The 19,123-nt window shown below is 33.0% G+C and overlaps 1 protein-coding gene across 19 annotated transcripts in view; it reads left to right on the top strand.

Annotated features, from left to right (window-relative positions):
• The window catches only part of LOC120632563 (casein kinase I), a 66,195-nt gene extending 49,763 nt beyond the window's left edge, over window positions 1-16,432 (top strand). For 8 of the 19 annotated variants that reach the window (XM_039902442.1, XM_039902438.1, XM_039902436.1 and 5 more), the window contains exons 10-15: window positions 3,193-3,267; window positions 4,623-4,700; window positions 6,751-6,816; window positions 8,671-8,796; window positions 13,231-13,352; window positions 15,970-16,432. In XM_039902442.1, coding sequence (XP_039758376.1) covers window positions 3,193-3,267; window positions 4,623-4,700; window positions 6,751-6,816; window positions 8,671-8,796; window positions 13,231-13,352; window positions 15,970-16,045 — 543 coding nt within the window. In that variant the 3' untranslated portion in view covers window positions 16,046-16,432. Of the gene's footprint in view, window positions 1-3,192; window positions 3,268-4,622; window positions 4,701-6,750; window positions 6,817-8,670; window positions 8,797-10,543; window positions 10,598-13,230; window positions 13,353-15,969 lie in introns of all 19 variants that reach the window. The other 11 variants (XM_039902445.1, XM_039902443.1, XM_039902444.1 and 8 more) reach the window with 11 other exon arrangements.
• Window positions 16,433-19,123: the final 2,691 nt, after the last annotated feature.

Genomic DNA, 19,123 nt, shown 5'->3' with positions numbered 1-19,123 from the left:
ACGAGTTTAAAAATTGTTTTTGTCATTATATAGTCCTAATATATGAATAAAAATGTCAGAGCATTCGAAGTAGGGCGTGAGTATTGTTATTTTTCATAATCTTTAACATTTGCCATTAACTGACGTCAACTCATGCGTTTGTCGAACGGTCAGCACGCATGGATTTGGAACAGTTAGCACATTAACTCTCGAATCATTAACATATTTATTTATAGCAGATGCCTGTTTTGACTAAAAATACCACCGTTTGGTGTATCCAAGCATAACTCCAGCTTCTGTTTCCTTACGAATACGATACGCCTTAATGCTTGTCAAATCACTATCTTGTATAACACTGTCGAATTAACAGTACACTTTTCGGGAATGCGATTTCGAATTGCCGCCATTTTGCAAGAAGGTGTGAAAACCCCGCAAACAGGGAAACCATTCTTATGATTAATTTGATGTCATGAAATTCCTGTGAACGGGTAATTCGGCCGTGTTATATTTACATATAAGTTTGTGGCGCTATCTCGGCGGCACGATTGTCGCAGAATGACAGCGATGCCATTTTATACATTTGAACTGAATTGAAAGGTCTCCTTCCATATCCCAGCATTGGCCTTGCACTTGCCCCATAGTAGCTGACATTCTATCACGATCGACCCCCAGCACGGTTAGCATGGGCAGGAGACAATTATATCCCCGGGGAAAGGATAAAAATATATCTTCTCTCACAGCTTTATCAACTCACAGAGCCACACAAGTGGAAATAATATCCAAATAATATATGTGTAATAATAAACGGGGGTAAACTACTCCTAAAACATGTTACCTCGCTTTACAAGGTGGACACGTTAATTATATCCCTGGTCATAGGATATAATTTTTTGTCTCCTGCCCTTGCTAGTCCTGCTGAGTGCCATGTGTGACATTTTCTAGCTAATCTAAATTAAGATTTGTATAAAATCGAGAGAGCGCCATCTATTTACAAGACTGGGAAACAGTTTGGCCACTAGATGGCGTAATTTCGAATTCATAGATAGAAAAACTCATCTGCACATTTTTCTAAATTCCCTTGCACTTGTTTTGTGTTTGTATTTGGCTCACTGAAAACCGGTTGTTATGTCTCTACAACTGCGTCCGGACTTATAGACGCTGCTTAACATAATCACGTTCCGGACGTATTCTTGGATCAATAATGTACTAGATATGCAATTCCAGACTAAATTGCGCAACTTGCCCTTGACTGAGACTCAAAAATAGTGAGCCTATTTTCGGTACTTATTTCTCGTAAACACTTTGACTTTCACTTTGAACACAGCTACTCTTAGTAGATTATTGATCCAAATATTTACATATTACTTCAGCATCTAAAGTTGATACTATTCCTTTCCATGACAAGATAACCGCTTGAATTTTTACTTCATTTACTAATGCCTGTATAAAATCCTTTGTTTTTTTTATTGCACCGCTGTTTTCGTTCGGCTTTAAGCGATCACAATGTTCTTTACTTACACTTTATTATGCAGCATTCTTAATACACAAAATATTGTTCGGACAAAACTTTTGTTAGTAAACTTTACAATATTGGGGGCTAGATATGTTAGTATTAACATTTTTACGATTATCGCAGGCTTTATACGTTTAAAATGTGACATTACATGGAAAATAATATAAATATAACCTGACGAATCTATGCGAGCTCTTCCAACCGTTACTTTGTATTTACTTACTAATTTGAGAATGTAATTGTGTTGTGACCGCTTACGTTTCGTGTCACGAAAGTTGAAGTATAATAACAATTTAAAGATACTTTCACCCTTTTCATTTCAATTCTATGCCATAACGCAGTTAAATCTTTAACCGATTTCCATTATTATTTTCTTCTTTACTTGAAAAGGTTTGCTGACCAAAAAATACGTTTCATGGCATAGGCTCACATGTTAATATTATTGACAATATTTTGCATATTGTCAATGGTATAGCCTTTAGTCAACCATAATGCTACTGCCTCAAACCCTTGTCATAGTACGATATGCTTACATATGCTTTTTCAACTTTCGTGGCGTGTAATCTTAACTGAACCTACTTTTTTAGCTAGCTTTTCTTTAATATCTGCCAGTGAGATGTTATTACCTCTTTAGACCTAAATCTCTTTGACGTAAAATACATTTGACGTCAAAACAGTGGACCCATCTAGTGAAAGACGTGGAAAACTTGTTAATCCACTCTTGCATTGCGGAAAAGGATGAATTCTATCTAGAGGTAATTACATATTGCTGAACTGTGCACTTGTAAATATATACTTTTATTTCTGCTAAAACGTGCACAATTAACAAAAGAGCGAGAAATAAAATGTAATATATCGTAAATGACATCTAACAAAAAATATTTATTATTAATTTTCAGATAATTGTAATTCGCTATTTATGGATAGCGTATTTATTAATCACGATATTATAATTTATTACTTATTTTACATGACAAGGTTATTTTTTTTTTATTCCTATAGTTTGTTGCTTCGTTAAAATATTATCTGACGATCGAAAACGTAATTTATTGGCAAAACTATTTGTTATCTCTGAATTTGTATTTAACGTTAATTTTGGTTTTTTTTTGATGAATGTATTTATAATTTGGTATTTATCCCGATAGATAATGAATTATCACTAGTATTTAATGGACTCGCCAATCAATTCAATTGTGTTTATTGTTCTTTAGCGTAGAGTGAGAGAGGCAAATAGTGTCGCCGACATTTTGAATTGTGTTAGTTATTGGCGTGAAATTGTAGAATTTATTATTTATTACACTTTGTCTAATAAAGTTAATATTAAATTCTGTGTTTTAGTGTAGACTTTATTTTTTTTTTGTTAGGCAAATGGTACGCGTGAAGTTTGTTTTATGCTAAATAGTTCTCTATGTTCCGAGCAACAAAAAGTTTCTTGGTGTTAAGTTACTAATAATCATGGTTAGACTACATAAAATTACAGGTTGGAATTTAAATTACTACTAGAAATATAATATGAGAGCTGTTAAATAGTATATAGAAGGTCTTAGCCAAAATTTTTAGAAGAGCTTGTTCAAGTATACCATTATATAATTATTATTTTGCATGATTTATATACAATTGTGCATGATTTAAATACAACTGTGCATGAATTAATCTAAACATTGCATGCTGCACGCTTACCGCTTGCGCATCGACGCCAGCCGGCCAACATGCATGTGATGCGCATATTACGACATGCGCCCCCCTCGAATATTATTAAGAACAAATCAGATAAGGTCAGTTTCAATACAAACATGTTGTGAAAAGATTTCATACATTTCCACTAGGCTCGTTATCTTGTATATGACATATATTTCATTAATTATAATAAACACATATATTTTCATTGATAGATCATTGGCATCACGACAAATTTGTTTTGTATTGTTAATCATGATAATACAGGTAAATCGTTTTTTTTTTGTGTTGTTATTATGGTCTTTTGTGATTATAGTCAAGTTAGGTAAATTTGCTGTTCATAGTATCTTTGGCCGGTTAGTGAAAATTTAGCCTTAAAAAGGCAACTCATATAGTATCACTCTTCTTTGTTCAACCCATCCGAAGAAATCCATTTTCTCAAACAATTTAGTTCTTTCTATGTTTCTAAAAGGATTTAGGTACCAAAATGAGACTTGTTATATAATATTTTTATTGTAACCAAGTGATTATAAATAACATGCAAAATTTGTAAATGATAAGTAAACACGAACCACATTTTCAATTATTTACCAAAGTTCATTGTTTATTTATCGTTTCTAAAAGGAAAGAAGATCCTATGAGAATTAAGGCCTGCTCTCAAATATCTATGAGACAATAAATTAGTAAGATGTAAAGATAAGTTAACATAAAATAAAGTTAATTTGGTGACTAAAGTAATTCAATAAAATTATGTATCATATCAGTGCATTGGCCATACTTTAGTTAATTAATGTAATTGTACGTAACAAGCAGACGTCAATATTTCGATAACACTTGAAAAGTAATCTCATTACTCAATTCTAATATCATTACAGAATCGCTAACTTTGTTAAACTACAAAGTAGGTAATTAGCTTAAATCTGTTAAGGTTAAACACCCGGCTAAGTTTGTTGTGGGCTTCTTCTTAGACCGGGACGCGTTTGGAACCCTCGTAGCTTTAGTTTTAAGTTTACGAATGTGGTTATCGCCATCATCTCACTACCGTGTAATTCTTATGTACGCATCAAAAGTGCCACCTGTGGGCCTACTTGAATAAAGATATTTTTGACTTTGACTTTGACTTTGTTAGGTTTCAATTAGTTGTAGTAATTTATTATTTTTAGTTAACTTAATTTCTTCTGTGTAACATGTCTATTATTTCGAATATCATCGCATGTTATGGTCTGTTTGCATACCTACCCTGTTTCATCTCATCATTTCTTATTTGATCATGTAGAGATACTTCGAGCATAGCTCTCCATTGAGTGACTCTTGAGCTTTCATGAAATACTTTAAATTTGATACAACAGTATTATATTTAGAATAGAGTAGATCTAAGTAATGTGTTAGTACATTTAGGATATAACTAAGCACGGCACTATGTTTTTAATAATTTTTTGTATGTTATTTCCAGTCTACACCGGTTGGGTCGATTCAGACAGCTCACGAAAATATAGTATCACCTAACAGAGGACATCCACCTTTTCATAAGGTCAGTATGCTTTTTCAGATTGATAACGTAATATGTGGATTTTTATTCCTAGTTGCAATTTCAATTCTGTTATATACTGAACTAATTTGTTAGCACATTATCAGGGATGGCAAACCGTTGGCACTTAAGTTTTGGACACGTTATGAATTACGGTAACTACTAATACAGTATATTTTCTTGGCACATTTTGGTCGAGTGACAAATTGTTACGCTGTCAAATATACTCTGCGAGATTAGTTAAAAACGTTGCGTTCTTTGTTTTTCTACTAAGTTGAAAATGTTGCGTTATTTTTTTTAATTCTTGCGTAAGTATTAATATATAATTAAAAATATTACTTACGTATCTTCCTTGTATTATATTTTTAGGAAAAGTGTTTTATGTGGGCATATGATCAATCCACATGATAAACCTTTTCTTTAATTTGGCTCGTAGTTGTGAAAAGGTTTGCAATCCCTGGACGAGAACATACATTCATTTACAGTGCATTTTTCATACGTTCTTAGAAGAAATAACTCCAGAAGTACTGGCTTATTTATTGTAAATATATTAAAATGTATTATAAATATGTATGATATTTTTGTTTAGCTTTAAGATCAGCGCAGTAAGATTTGCAAGCCTGAAATCGTAGATTCTTTTTCTGATATTGGACACTAACGACAAAGTAAAAAAGACCTAAGAAACATGATTTTAAAGACTCATTTTATCTACATATATGGTTTAGCGCTATTGTAAAATAAAAACATGTTGTTGCAGAATACACGACTTTGAAACTGCAAACATGAGGTCTTTTTTTCTGTGGCGCTAAAACCTTTCTATACTTGGAAACGACTACGTATATTGGGTGCAGTGTGTGATTTTCTACCTACGTTTACTTATCGATTGCGTGAAATTGTACTACAATTCATATGGAAAGAGCACCTACCCATTTACTATAATGAGAAACATTGATGTCACTAGATGACGCTCTTTCGATACCATATAAATCGTAGTTGACTTTCACGCCATCGAATAAGTTAACGTGGGTAGACCATCTCCCACTACGCTCTCAGATATCTATTTACCTACCACACAATAACGCCATAGCGAACAAAGTTTCACTTATTAAACTATCTTCATGCAATTCTGAAGCTACGGTATGAAGTTTACAGACTGGGCTGATTTTTTTTATACGCTCATAGTGTCTGCGTCCTCGGATGCGAGGATGCGTTCTGTATTATTAAACAATCACAAGACTGGTTCAAACCGCTCGTCCTGCGATTTCCGAACGCAAGTTTGTTGGTTTTTCTTGCATTGGTATTGGTATACATTTAAAGTGGGTTTAGCTATAGCGCTCGTTTATGAGCGTTCAAAAACGCCTTATCTGTAAACATTTATTAGGTCTGTCAAATCAACATCAAAGTGCTATAAAATTGTGAATAATTGGTCAACTTTTAAATGTATAAGATTTGCACTACTATAATTTTCTATGGTCCATTTTTTTAAATTGTCTTATAATGTAAATAGTAATGTTTTCGTAACTTTTTAGTGTAAAGTATGTTTTAAAAATAATAATAAAAACATACAACCATAACAGAAATCTCTTTTTATTTCATTAATACTTTTTTCGCTCCATTTTTAAAACATACAACATAAAAGTAATGAAAATATTTTATAAATTATATGACAGGTTAAAAGAAATAGAGTAAAATTGGTCGTGAGTAACGAAACAGTAGATGAGATTTATTTGCACAATAGTATATGCTTAAGTTCGCATTTATAGCGTACTTTTCTGACGTATTCTATAACTTATAGGTTGCCAACCGGTCATATGACAAAACGTGCAAATTTACAACTGTTGTATACTCATCTCAAAATGGTTTGCAACTGCCGCATAAGTTACAGAATACAGGGCTTAGCGTAAAAATTTATGGTCACATTCAGAAATTTGTAGCACTTTAACGTTTAATTTACTTGAAACTAGTTTAATTTGATTTTATCGTTGTAACCTTCTCATGTAACTGTTTAGTATTTCGTTACCAGAAAACTCACGTATATTTTTTGTCGATGCAGGATGATTTGTGTGATTATATGATTGGTTTGGTTGAGGACGATGAGGCGGCGCTAATAATCGGAGAGGTTTGGTCGGCTGTACCCCGTTTGATGTGTTTCTGTTTTTTTTTTCTTTTATCCCACTAGTTTGCTACCACTGCTATCGCGTCAAATCTCTCCCTACATCAGTGGCGTGCATAGGACTTGAAGCAAATGAAAGGCACTTTGAAAAAATGATACAAAATTTGAAAAAAGTCCTTAAATGCAGTGTAAAAATAAATAAAGGGTAGGCAGCGCTTTTACGCATGTGTGACGTGCGCGCCACTGAATTTTGCTTACATTGCGTTCTCATTTTGTGCTTAGGTTCCCGAACTAATTGACCTTTTGCCATTTTCACAATCGCTTCAAAAATTATTGTTGATTAGTGTTTAAATCGAGTTCAAAAAGAAGATCTACCATCAGCAGGGCTAGCACAGGTAGGAGACAAAGGTTATATCCCCTGACAAGAAATATAATTAACGTGTCCTACCTGCTAAAGCATGGGAACATGGAAAAGGAGAAGTTTAGCCCCGTTTATTATTACACATATATTATTTCCACTTGTGCGCCAGTGCTCAGAGAGTTGACAAAGCTTTGGGATATGATAAATTTATATCCTTTCCCCGGGGAGATATTTGTCTCCTGCCCATATCATGAATAATTAAGGAGTTGAATAGTCGAACTCCGATTTTAACAGTATTTAAATAATTAAGAAGTCTGTTTAGTTTTTAAATGAAATTCGCTTTTCAATCACAATAAAAAAAAAATTATTGATGTAGGAACAAGGTTCTCCCACGTGGGCAATGGCCATTTCTACTGCATTTTGGGAACCTACGTGTGTTATTAACAATACAAATCCAGTCAAGAGACATATTGGAGTTTTATACTACGTTTTATTAGGTTTTATGGTTTCTAACGTTACAATTATTAAGTTGTTTTGAAAGTGTTTAAGTTTCTCTTAACATCTAAAATCTCACTGTAAAACTGGCAACAATCGATATTCAGGGAAGTTAACTATAAACAAAAATGCAAAATTAACAATTCGCAATATCTACAAAGTCCATAAAATAATCTTTAAAAATGTAAAGGTATGACATATTTTTGTAGAGCTAGACGATTTGGTAGGTTCTTCATTTATAGAAATAAATAATAACAAGTTTTTACACCACATTCCATATGATATCGGACAGTTGCGGGCATATAGAATATGCACTAAACGGAAAAATATCAAATGGAAAAAATCTTCAGTACGAGTTGGAAAAACTTAAGGGGGGCTTTGCACGTGTTATAAAAAGCCTAACCATTAGATTTTATAATTCGAACTGGATATTTATTGCATTTTATATAACCTGTCCGCCTAGTGCATACGCTTTATGCACGCCACTGATATCAGTTCCTATGCTAGTCTCTAATATACATTATACATGTATGAATTTCGATACTATAAAGTCAGCGTAGCGAATGGCCACATGGTCCATAGTACATACTTAGTTTGTCTAGGCTTGCACATGGGTACGCCTGTGCGTAGAGTCCATTGGAACTATTTATTACTCTGGCGTACTATCGCTGTATTTAAATTGAAATTACACCTCTTAGTTCTTAATTTTTGGACCTGTGTCTTATAATGTAAGCAATCTTTTTGTTAGTTTTAGTTTAAAGTTCATTTTCAAAATTTCCAAAGGAAAATAATAAAAACACACCTACATAAAGACAATCTTATTCTATTGTGTATTAATTTTATCGCACTTGTTTTTTTTTATTATATTTTTAAATCATACTTTACACAAAAAAGTAGTATATACAGAAAAGAACATTTTAACGCGAGTTTTTAGTTACTGTTCTTAGCAGATAATAGTGGCAGTTAGTTGGTTCCTTGGCTATCACGGTTTTTGCGTATTGCAGGGCGCCGTAAAAGACTCCGGTACGGGAGGTACGGCAAACACGGGCAGCAATTGGCCGCACAGTGGCAAAGCCACGCCGCTCAATACAGGCCATCTCACCCCCGCCGATAGGCACGGATCTGTACAGGTCAGTTCGAATTAGTTTTAGTACTCTCGGGGTATACACTCATATTTTTAAAGCTTGGATACATAGGTCCAACTGGAACGATAAGATGCAACAAAAGAAGGTCATCCTCGGTACATCAAATTCTGCAACCGTTTATTATTATATAAAGTCATTACTGGATTGGACTAACGACAAAAAAACTCATCCTTTAAAAGCATGTGTCCAACATGTAATGTCATCGTGATTTAATAAATCTGAACTGGAATGATGTGATTGACGCAACAAAGAAAGCTTATCGTCAGTACGTCAATGAATTGCAAAAGGTAATTATTATTATTAGGTCATTACTTGATTGGACTCGCGACAAAAAAAAAAGGGTATCCAATCTTAAGTTGCAAAATAGTGGCGTTTAGTGGTAACACTGCTCCACGTGTTCAGATTAGACTAACGCAACAACGCGCACTAAATAAATCCTAAAATAATAATAAAATACAGGATTGCAATTTGACAACTAATTGTTAAGGGAAATGCATATAAATTTTGTTGATTACGTTTGACTTTTGAATAAGAATTTTATGTTGGCGATGTTCGTCCACAACTTTTTATCGTCAATAAGTTTGTGTCGCTTTGGTCAAATTGAAACTCGTCGAAGATATATTAAAGATTTTATTTTTATAAAGAGAACGTAAATTAACTGTTTAACTCTTTAACACTTCTGAATCGGTTCGTCCTTGACATAGGGTAGAGATCGTGCGTAGCGAACGCAAAACCCGTCTTATTTATAGGAAAATAATATACCAGTGGGTAGCCATTAGTTGACAAGATGATGATGATCGTAATGATAAATACGGGAAAATTTCTTTCCCTTCCCTGAAAATCATTGACATCGTAAAACTTCAAAACTATATTACCAAATAAGCACTTAATCTTTCTATCCGAACTTGGCGACCCATTTGCTACAGTTTGCCGGTAATAGGTTGTTGATTATGATGGAAGTTATGTACGGATTCTTAATTAATAATGAATTAGGGTTGAATTTTGCACGCCTCATAAGCGAAGCGTTGTTTACGCACACCGAGTGATTCTCCAACTTAAAATGTCACTTTTTTTATTCTTTATTGCTTTTATAAGTGAATAAATAGACAAATGTTGAGAAAAAACCCTATTTTTAACACTCATGATATTTTTATATTTAAACTAATTAAAAAATAGTTTAAAAAAGTTCTGTCTTGGACGTCCGTGTGGCTGTATGTGCGGATCCCGTATATTGTGGTCACGATAACGAGCCAAATACTTCACTTATCGCGTTGTTTTTTTTTTATAGGTATCAGTATTTTGAGGAATAGAAGCCTATTACTTTTCACGGTATAATTAGATGTAGTTTAATTATTATTTACAAATAATCTTAATGAAAATTACCAAAAATGAATGAGATTGTGAGGCGTGTACTTTTGGATTTTCCAACTATTTTTTAATGTAAATATCGCACTTAAATGTATGATGCATCGCATATATCCGCAGTAAAGTTTACTATAAGGTAACATTCAATAGCATTCAATACCATTATGGGATTAAAAAAATAAACCCACTCTTGAAATGACCGCAATTAAAATTTTATACGTTTGCTGAAAGCATGGCAAATTTAAATGAGCATTTTTATTTTTGTATGTTTAAATATATTCCGCATGTTTCCTATTTATGGTATTTATTCATTATTATTTATTGTCAGAAAAAGTTTTGGATGTTTATTGGTGTATTTATTTTTTAGCTGTTGAAGAATAAGCATTTTCGGTATGTGAAATTTCCCGGATCGGTGTCAACGGTCAGTTGTGAACATTTTGCGGCAAATTGTGTGAACGTATGCGCATGACGCTTCTTGAGCTAAACATCGCTGCACTGACTTTGACTACCAATGATTTTCAATATAGATAAAATATGGCGTACTTTGATAAATGCTTCATAAACAACGAACCAAGCTTAATTTGCTATTAGCCGCGACAACCATTCAAATCCCACGGTGTAACGTATATCTTCTTTATGCGCTTAAGCTACACAACACTGATCTTCCAAATACGCTGCTTTAAAAGATTCTTCTATTCATAGCGACTTATCTGTTCAAGACTTTAAAGAACAAATTGTTCACTTAATAGATAACTTAAAACTGATTCCACTGTCACTAATTATATATATTTGATAGGTAACACGAATACTTACAAGCAAAGGTTAAAAAAAATGTCCTTCGCAGATAATAGCAAATGGAGCTGTGTTTATTGATAAATGTTTCGGTATGTATCGCTTTACAAGTGCAAGGTTCTTGGGTCAAGCCAAACTTGATAGGCAATTGGGATAGTTAGGAAATTGGTCTCCACTTCCGTTGCAACAATTTGTTAGGAAATTGGCCTACTTGCTACTACATTAAATGGAAGTTGTATTTAAGCCCTATGAGTTTATATTAATTTCATAGTAATAATGGCTCTCCGGAAGTCTTAAAGTTACATACAGTAGACCCCAGGTAATCGGGCAAACGGTTGGCAGGGCAGTGTCGAACTATCGAATTTGTCGGCTTATAGACTGCTTGCCTAAGACCCTCTATAGTCTTATTTTTTAACAAAAGAGTACCTTGAAATCCGACAGATTACAGATCCAATGGTAGGATTCTGTATTAAATTTTTTCAATGCAACTCGGGCACTTTTATGACCTATATTCTATTTTTGAGATCACGTGATTTTACAGCAATCCGATTGATGAAAAAATGTTTAAATGTGGGTGTTAAAGTCAATGCTGCATAAATTAGACAGTAACCAAAGCTTATGTTATGTCACTGCCAATAATCGTTCATAAAATATTAAATTTAATTATAGTTGGATTTATGTTATCTATTACACTGAAGCTACGTGACACCGTAAAGTTTCGTTGTAAATATTACATTAAACGCATTCACTAATGTTATCGGATCATTCTTTGTGAACTGAATTAAGGGTATGGGCTTAATAAAATTGCCACACCAATAACAGTCTAGCCCGCTACGATCTAAAACTGCATCATCACTTACAATTAGGTAATATTGCAGTCGAGGACTAACTGGTAGGGAAATAAATAAAATACAAGCAAAATTCCTAATGTATCAACACTGAAGTCATATTGCAGTAAATTGTCGAAAAGGCACCCTTGTGAATGTTATTGCTTACTAAGCATTTTAAAGAGGCAACTGATGTGTAAATGTTTAGGAGTGCTGCTATCTATGTTGCTTGGATAGAGTTCGAGCAAGCCAGTATCTAGAATCGTGTACGTTTTTGCACAAAACTGCTTATTAACCCGTTTAATGCGTTGTTTTTGTGTTGTTTTTTTGTATGGGTAAAATAGTCCTTTCTTGACCTTGAGATGGAACACGTGTAGTATAAGTGAGAAAGGGACGTTACTGCTCCTGTCAATAATAATGCAGATTTTAGTGCAATGATGTTATATTTTAATGTAAAATCAGCTACCAACCTCGTCATAAAGCGAGAGAAGATGTATTAAATAATAAACATAATTTAAAATGATGACGCGTGAATCGTTCAGCGTGTAGTCTTGGCAAAAGTTCAACATTTAAATTGGTTTTAAGAGTCATATAAATGGTATTCCAAACATATTTAAGTTACCTTAAATGCGTATAACTTAGATGATATAGCATTTTTTGTATAAAATAACAACTTTAGCAATTAACTTCAAAACTTGCCCGACGAATAGAGCTGCGATATGCATCTTGGCTGGTCGATTGCTAATTAAAATCATTAAGTAACTTTAAATGAATTTAACAGTAAGAATATAGTTGATATATACAAACAATACTTGGATGGATTCCCGCAAAGTAACGCCTGCTTCTATCCAATACAAACAATACTATCAAAACATTAAATTCAAATCTTATACTTAAGGTACCGCTGGTCAATAGTAAGACACGTGGTATTCGATGGAGGAAAATATGAGTCTTGGCTCAATGTTAAAAAACCCAAACGTTACCTGAAATATATACATTTACAATATATAAAAACAGCTCCACGATTTGATGCGAGCATGAAATTTTACGCTAAGGATACAGTTGGTCAAAAGATACGTGGAATTCGATGCTGCTATGTATGCAATTTAGGCTATATGTTAAAAAAAACCTCAAATACATAATACTTTTAATGCTATAGCATTTTGTTATAAAAATAACTCCAAGATACAGTATGGGTACAGTTGGTCAATACCAATAATAAGACACGTGGTATTCGATGCTGCAATGTATGTAATTTAGCCTAGGCTAAATGTTAAAAAAAATCTTAAATACATAATATTTTAACGATATAGCATTTTGATTTGAAAAATAGCTCCATGACTGCTAACATGAAGTCTTATAGTAAGGATGCAGCTGGTCAACAGACACGTGGTATTCGATGGTGCAATGTATGAGTGGTCGGGTTTGGCGGCAGGTGGTGAGCTCAACGAACGGCGAGTTGGGCGCGGACGACCCCACGGCCGGCCACAGCAACACGCCCATCACACAGCATCACGAGGTCGATGTGGTCGACGACACCAAGTCAGTGTTTCAACTGTATGCATTGCCTTTTTTATTTCCTTTTTTATTAGCCTTAAGTTCACACAACAACACATATACTATACACGCACACGTACAACCGCATCTTTTGACTGGTGGAAAACTACTTCGCTACTGACAAAGACTTGGCGCTCCGGTATTAATGCACATTTAACGAAATCTAGAAATCGCCCAAATCGAATTCCTACATTTAGGCGATTCCTAGTTAAAAATTACGTTTCAAGAACTCTTATGTGATGTCTAACGCAGTTAGGCACCGTCTATAGTTACGATACTGATCCTGCGGATTGTAAAGTTAAGGGGACTTGTAAACTAAAAATTCAAAAATAATTTCAATAGATTTTATTTAAAAGTAGTTTTAATAACGTTTAATCCACACGAAAAATGATAAGTATGATAATACAAACACAAAATACAACCTTGACCTTGGGGCAAGAACCATAGACATCCATAGACATTGGTGAAAGGTAAATTTATGCCTAGGAATCTTCTTTGATTAGGCGCTACTTACTTAGGCATAGCCTTGTCCGTGGTTAGTCAAAACGGGTATTAGTCGCGTAGAAACCGATAAAGAGTTTGTGTGTGTTGTGTTTAATATAACTACCGTACCTCTTAACAGGTTAGCCCGTTACCATCTTAGACTGCATCATCGGTTACCAGCATTGCTGTCAAGGGCTAACTTGTAGTGGAAAATAAAAAAAATCGATTTCCGATCTGTTCTAAAAATATGTGTCTAAACCATTGTTGCCCCTTTTGCAATAAAACCATTTGCATTGGTTTTTCCAAGTCGATAACAGCTACTGAAATATAAAGTTATGACAAAATTTACACCCTTAAATTCGCTGTTCTATGCAATATACCCCGATCGTCCGCCTCCGTTATTCCTTATTTTTTTATTGATGATGATTCTAACATGATTCAATTTAGTCTTAGATGGAATCAAATACCAATCATGTACTCGTCAATTTCACAAAAATGTATGAAATTACAAAATAGTTGACCAAGTTTTAGTGATGTCTTTGGATGAGCAACAAATAATTTTTACTATTATCACTATCGAATCTCACTATTGAATTAAATATTAGTCAATTATAGTAAAGCTAATTTGGAATCATAGATGTCATAACTTTAAACAATATAACATAGTTAAATTAGTAATTATTCAAATAAAGAACAATTCTCTAAATCAGTCTGGATCTTCGTTATACTACTACAAACAAAAAAAAGTTCGGAATTTCAAAATAGCTCCACATCCGATTTGTTATAAGACTTTCTAGAAATTAAATTATTTGGAAACTCAACATCTCATATAAACACTTAAACAGAACGCACTAACACAAGGTAATGTACTGTACACGAACCGAAATGCTCAAGGTATTTTTATTTTATAATACCACACATTCTTTATGTATTTTGAAGCTGGTGCTAATCTGTAGAAATAACTTGTCGATTTGCTTACGTAGATTTCTAGAATTAAAATATTTTTCGCTAATGGTTTTTCGCGATATTTCGATGTGTACACAACCTTACCTTATATTTTTTATTAGCTTATGCTCTAATGTTCATGATTATATGTATTAAAAAGTTCCCTCTATTCAGTAACTTTTCTGACAGTTGTTAATGGTTGGCAACATCCATGGTGGACGGTGAGAGCAGTGGTTAGGTGGGCGGTCCCCGGTTCGATGCCCGGCAAGGACAATTTGGGAATTTATAATTACTGAATTTCTCTGGACTGGTCAGTTGGGGAGCTTCCGCCGTGGTCTTTATAGTTAGCGCGCAGAAACTGACTAGGGGTATAATATACATACTCCTAACCGGTTAGCCCGTTGTCATGTTAGACTGCATCAAAACCAGCAGGTGAGATTACAGTCAGTAACTTGTGAAATTAAAAAAAAAAAAACACAAAATTTGTATTGCCCCTGTCAAATTTTGCAACCACCGACCACCTTACAATTCTGTTCTAAAATAATTTGTAAATAAATAAATAAATATATTTTTTTATTTAATTTATTTTATGTAGTTTATATATCTCTTAATAGCGATTAGATGATATCAATGTGCTAAGATGTCTTTATGATTTAGCATTTATTTTGTATGCATTGTATTATAAATGTGTATTTGTCTGTTAGTGATTCGTCTTACTTTATGTTTAATTAATGTGTTTGAATGTTGTAATATTTTGTTTGTTATAGCATTTGTTATGTGCTTCATATTTCTAAGTCTAATTTAATTGTTTTTAATTTGTCAGAAAAACATATTAAAATATATAAACAAACAACCTGGCCTAACCAAGTGACTTTATCTATATTTATAAAAGCCCAATACCATTCTACTTGTTCTATGTCTTGGTTCGATGGAGTACCAGAAATATATTTTATTGGGGTGATTTTAGCTTCTTATAAACGGTTACATATATATATATACTTATTATATACATTAGTTTGTTTGGTGTTATACAATAAAACATACACACTTTTGTATATTAGTATAGTATTGATGAAGCTTTAGTATACATTGTGTACTACAATTCGTCTTATAAGTGTACCAGGGTCACATAAAGAGGAGATGGTTGCAGTAAGCTATCACCAGGCAGACTATGTAAATCGTCATGAAGGCAATCCGTGTATTCCAGATGCTGTTGCTTCTTCAAACGCAAAAAGAAGAAGTGCGCAACGCGCGCGTACAAGTGACGCGTGTGCGCGTGACACCCGCACCCACGCCCCCCGCGCACTCCGCAGGACCCGCCTCAACCCTCGCCTCGACCCCCTTACACACTCCGGCCTGCACGCTAGGGGTTGCCAACCCAAAACACCCTTGCAGACCGTCAAACACATCAACAGGTTTTACATTACCCCACATTATTTTATTATTTTATTGAATTAAGCCTCATTAGCGTGATACATCGATCAACTAACACTACACTTAATTTTATCTAACTTGTCTTAAAATATAAAACAACCATTTCATTACTTTTTAGTGAAAAGTATGTTTCAAAAATATCACAAAACTAGTGCGGTAATATAAATAAAAATCAAACACAATAAAGAGTTATTTTCTTTATGTATGTGTGTTTTATTATTTTCTTAACAATTAATTTAACGATAAGATTGTTTACGTTATAAGACAAGTAAGAAAAAATAGACTTAAGTTACAACATCACTGACATATTTACTCGATTTATATACTCTAAATGCATCAATGTACAACTGTATATCTACAGCTAGATAAAATTTACATTGACACTACAACTATTTCATTAAAAAAAAAATCCTTGGGTCTTATTAATAAACGTTGTACAGCCGGTGATAAGATAAACAACGTTTTCTCCCTGTCTTCAGTAAATCGCCATTTGAAAAAAAAAAACATTACGTGCTATGCAACCGCTTTACAAAGTTCATTAGTAAGGAGGCTCAAGACTCAATGAATTATCTCGTACTACTTTGAAACATGCTACGTGTTGTAAGGTGTCATCAAAAAAGTGTGCTTATAATTATTTATTTAAGTACAATTTTCGCTTGGTATATGAAGTATTAGTTGATCGATGGAATAATAGCAAATACATCGTTAAAAATATGATTGCTTGACTTCACGTTTTCATTGTCGAAATTATTATTTAGCATGATAATTAACAACAATGCCGTGATAAAAATGTGATTGTTAACTATCGTGCTAATTTGCATTTTCCTATTTATTTTTTCATTTAGTATAGGCTTGGTAATTAACAATTATTACGTGATAAATATGATTGTTAATTATTATCAAGATAACTGACATTGGTAATTTAATTTTGAGAGGTGTCATGTTGGAAATTTAATAATTAGGTTGGAATTTACAATTGTCATATTATCCGAATTTTTGATTATTTCCAAACATCCATAAAATTTTGTAATTTACTGTTAATAAATTTTATTAATCTCTTGTATGTTGTTGGTATTCAATAAAATTTATTCATTGTAAATAAATAATTTTTTAAAATTAAATAGATATCTTAATTTGAAAATTCAATTACTAGCAAATGAAGGTTATATTGTTGTTAGTAAATAAAGTAACAGTTATTTTGATAATTCTCGTTGATAATTATCACTTTTAAATATTTAAGTAATAATTTTCAGTGATGTTGTTTTTATAGAGCTTTCACATGCGTCTCATATATTTAAATTGTAAATATGTGAGGAATGTTTTGTAAAGTGATGTGAAATATTACCTGCCGTACTTTAACATTGCGAAATGTTTAAAATTATATAATCTAAATTGAACGATCTTATGTTAAATTAAAAACACAAGTTTCCTTATGATTTTTTTTAAATGTATGATTTAAAATATTTTTAGTTTTCTTCAATAAACAGCGGTCAGAATAAAATTAATAATACAAAGTCGTTTGATCTCACCTAAAGCGTACGGTAAGGTATGCATGTTTGTGTGATTTGTCGCAAATGGAAGTACTTTTAAATTGTAAGTTTAAACGTTTTCTAAAATGTTGGCAACCCCTTATTATGATTTCGACCCTTTCTTTTGAATCGCGCATTTATCTTATCTGAGTTATAAATGCTAAGCTATGTTACTAAAGTATTGTTTTAATGTATTGAAAGTATTTAAAAGTTGAAGACGTCTGCTAAGGAGAGTTTAAGGTGCGTGCATGTTCAAGCGGGCCATAACAAAGGGAAAAATGTTATATGTTAACTTTGGGTGTTTACCATCCTTACCTTATATAGGTCCGGAAAACCGCAAAAGACTTGATTGATTTATTGTAACACCCAAAAACGCCAAGTAACACAAAAAATGCGGTAACAAAACTAAAATAAATTGATAGGTCTGAAATACTAATGTCAACACCATAAACGTATAGCCGAAATATGTATTAAATAGAAATCGTCACTATACACTCTATTTTGTGACTTCAGTTATGGTACCCCTTTATACAAAAAATGACAAGTTTACGTTACAATTTTACGAGTATGCTAAGGTTATATTGCCATACAAATCCTTTGTTTATAATTCAGTTCAAGATTAGTAAACAACCGATGCATCAGTATGTGTGACCATAAAATTATTTAAATATGCCGATCGGTCCGTCTGAATTTGCACAAGCCTTAATACTATATGAATTTCCTTCGGAACGACCAACAGAAGTATTTTAAAAACATTTCGTTTACGAATGCATTGACATTAAACCATTAAAATAATATTCCTTATATGATAATACATAATCCGTTTTAACAGATATATAACAAAGCAGCCTAGGATTATCAAACAAATATATTTATTTTTATTTCTTTGTATACCTTATTATGTATTGAACTATGCTTATAAGTGGCGTGCACAGGTCACGGCAAACGGTTAATTTAAAAAAAAAATAGGGTTGGCAGTGCTTTTACGCGTATACTACTTGCACGCTTCTGTTGTCACTATAAAGATGGTGCGAAATTACAAATTAAGTTAACATCATCCATTTTGAAGACACGTTTTCAAAGCAGACATCGTTAAGATAAGCGACAAGGTTGCCTTCTGTATCTTTCTGAAAGCTTTTCTTTTTGTGTTGTTCACTTAAAAGTGAACAAACATAGAGTATAATTGAAATAATAAATATATTAGCAAAATTATTATTTTTGCGTAAATCTTATACTACTGGTCGAGATTTAATTCTAGTGACGTGCATTTAATAGGCTCATGAAATCACTGCCCATCCTAAAGTTGTGTTATAACTCCTATAAGAAATTGTTAATTCCCTTATAAATAATTTGCCTGAAAAATTCTACATACACTGTGCA

The sequence above is a fragment of the Pararge aegeria genome, chromosome 20, assembly GCF_905163445.1.
Source record: "Pararge aegeria chromosome 20, ilParAegt1.1, whole genome shotgun sequence".
Taxonomy (NCBI): Eukaryota; Metazoa; Arthropoda; class Insecta; order Lepidoptera; family Nymphalidae; genus Pararge; species Pararge aegeria.
Note: the sequence above shows the minus strand (reverse complement) of the source record. Positions and strands in the feature narration are given on the sequence as shown.